The following is a 2,491-nucleotide window of genomic DNA, read 5'->3' on the forward strand; positions in this document are numbered from 1 at the left end:
AGGATTTCACTTTAATTTCATTATTCCACATCTACTCCAAATTGCATATCTGCTGCATAGGATGATGATATTATATGGCTTCATATAATAAGCTGGCTGTCCTTTTTTCCATCATGAAGTTGATCATCATATTATAGTATTTTACTTACGAACGGACAAGTTTAAGATATTGAGTTGATGCTTCTCTTCTATTAGGAAGCTCTTACACTCTTTGCTTCCATTTTCATCTTACTTCGTCACTTTACATTCATCTAAATCTGTTTTTGGGCCTAAAAACATTTAGGTAGGTTTGGCTCTTGTAGTTGATGGCGAGGTTTGGGGAGGAATCATGGGTTGCCCAAACTGGCAGGACGAAAATATCAGCAATTCAGAAACTGGACTGCTATCTGAACGAGGGATTGTTATGGTTGCTCATGTTGGCTGTGGAACATGGAGAAAAAAACTATTTGGTATGGGAAGGAGTGCTACTGAAGCTCCTAGCTATTGGTCCAGATGCTATGTTGACAAGTATTCCTTAATCCATCAGGCACACTTTTGTACTTCCGATAATCAAACATGGGAATCGTTACCTCTAACAGCTTCACTGGATGCTACTACTAATCCTGAGAGTACAAATGAAAATAAAGTTCTCTTTCTTACTGCCTGCTGCGGAAGGTTTGTTTTTCCTCATCTTTACCATTAAAATAGTTGTAGATCACTAACTGTAACTTGAATCCAGTAAATGAAACTTGAAATATCTAGTTTGATTATTGGATTCGGAAAGTTTATTTAGACCCTAAATGCATGGTGGTGAAGTCTATATATTAACTTCATTCAGTTGAAAGATTACTATGAACTACAGTTATATAGGTTAGAAACAGTGGATAGATAAAAAAAATGAAAGGAGAATCACCCTTAAGATTTGTTTCTGTCTTATGTATGTTATTGATTCTTTGAATTGAACCTCTGTAGCTTGTTTAAATACTTAATGGTGGCATCTGGTAGAGCAACTGTATTTATTATGCGTGCAAGGGCACAAGTTATCATAAAGGTTTGATTCTATTTATTTCCTTTGGCTTACACAGTTGCGACCCAAACTTTAACTTTTTCCATGTAACTGAAAACAGTCTTGGGATCATGCTGTTGGGATGATATGTGTCCATGAAGCGGGGGGAAAGGTATCCATTTACTCATCTGCAGTATTTTTGGACATTTTGTTCCTTTTTCTTTTTATAGGATGTCTCTGTGTTAAGCGTGTTCGATCTGTCTCACTGTGATATTAGGTGCGTTTATAAAAATGAAAATTAAGTGTTCAATGTTGAATACTGGATTAAGTGGCAAATGAGTTAAGTCTTAATAAAAATGTTGAATAAACCAAATGATTTAAGTACATTGTAATTTGATTTGAAAATATATGGAACTAATGTTGGAAAATTACTTAAGTCTATTTTACCTTATAATAACGTAATTTGATTAGTTTTCAGCGATTAAAGTTGTCTTTTGCATGCTCTTACTATATTACCTAGTTTAGTCATTCATATCTTACGAATTAAGTCTAATTTTTAAGCTTAATTTGATATGAATCTAAATAATTAAGTGATTTTAAATAATAATTATTATGTTATATTAATTTAATTTAATTCAAATAAGAATTTAATCATTTGGATTGAGTGATTAATCTATTGGTGGGAGCATGTATTATTCACATGTAGTTAACTTGAGGTTTTGACCTGTTTTAAGGTGACTGACTGGAGAGGTGGGCAAATTGATCTGGCTGCTGATGAAGTTGAAAGAAGAATTTTATACCCTGGTGGTGGTTTTCTTGCGACAAATGGGTTGTTACATAGCGAAGTTCTCCAGATGATCTCTTGATTCACTAAACAAATTTGATTATTCTATTTGTACAATTCTTTACCCAGGTTTAGATTCTATATAACTTTTGGCTTGGGTGTTTCAGAAGTTATTTGAATGGGAGGGTTTTGAAAGCTTATTACCATACTATTTATGTAAACTAGTTGTACTGTGTAAAGCTTTATGAGAAATATATATGGAAGATTACACATATATAAACTCTTCAATAATATGATCTGAGTTCGATTCGACAAAAATGAGATGCTAATTGATTGTTTTAACATCCAAAATACTACAGTTTTTGCTGTCTTTTGTTACAGCAGATTGTGAATCTTTCCAAGTAGTCAGAAATGGTACTGTCAAAGTCCTGATATTGAGTTTTTCAGGTACACACTAATTTTACTTCATGATGTTAGTAGTTATATATTCTAGAATAACTGTGGGAGTTACTTATTTTGTTTAGAACTGATATATAAGACAGATTAGGTCTGTGATCATTATGACCCAATACAATACAATACAATTTAAGATTAGGCTATGATACCATGAGAAGATTTGAAGAAGATGTAGAAAATTGAAATTGTATTGAATTGGGTCACAGTGATTATAAGTCAATTCTGGTTTAAATAGCAGTTCTAAACAAAACAATAAAAGTAATTGC

At 32.6% G+C, this 2,491-nt stretch overlaps 1 protein-coding gene across 1 annotated transcript; it reads left to right on the forward strand.

The window, feature by feature from the left end:
- Positions 1–283: 283 nt before the first annotated feature.
- LOC124917715 (putative PAP-specific phosphatase, mitochondrial) lies at positions 284–2,060 on the forward strand (the record flags this gene model as incomplete). Its single annotated transcript, XM_047458061.1, has 4 exons — positions 284–654; positions 952–1,030; positions 1,107–1,157; positions 1,720–2,060. Coding segments are annotated over 4 exons (633 nt in total), but the record flags the coding sequence as incomplete, so codon positions are not given.
- Positions 2,061–2,491: the final 431 nt, after the last annotated feature.

The sequence above is a fragment of the Impatiens glandulifera genome, unplaced genomic scaffold (assembly GCF_907164915.1).
Source record: "Impatiens glandulifera unplaced genomic scaffold, dImpGla2.1, whole genome shotgun sequence".
NCBI classification, from domain to species: Eukaryota; Viridiplantae; Streptophyta; class Magnoliopsida; order Ericales; family Balsaminaceae; genus Impatiens; species Impatiens glandulifera.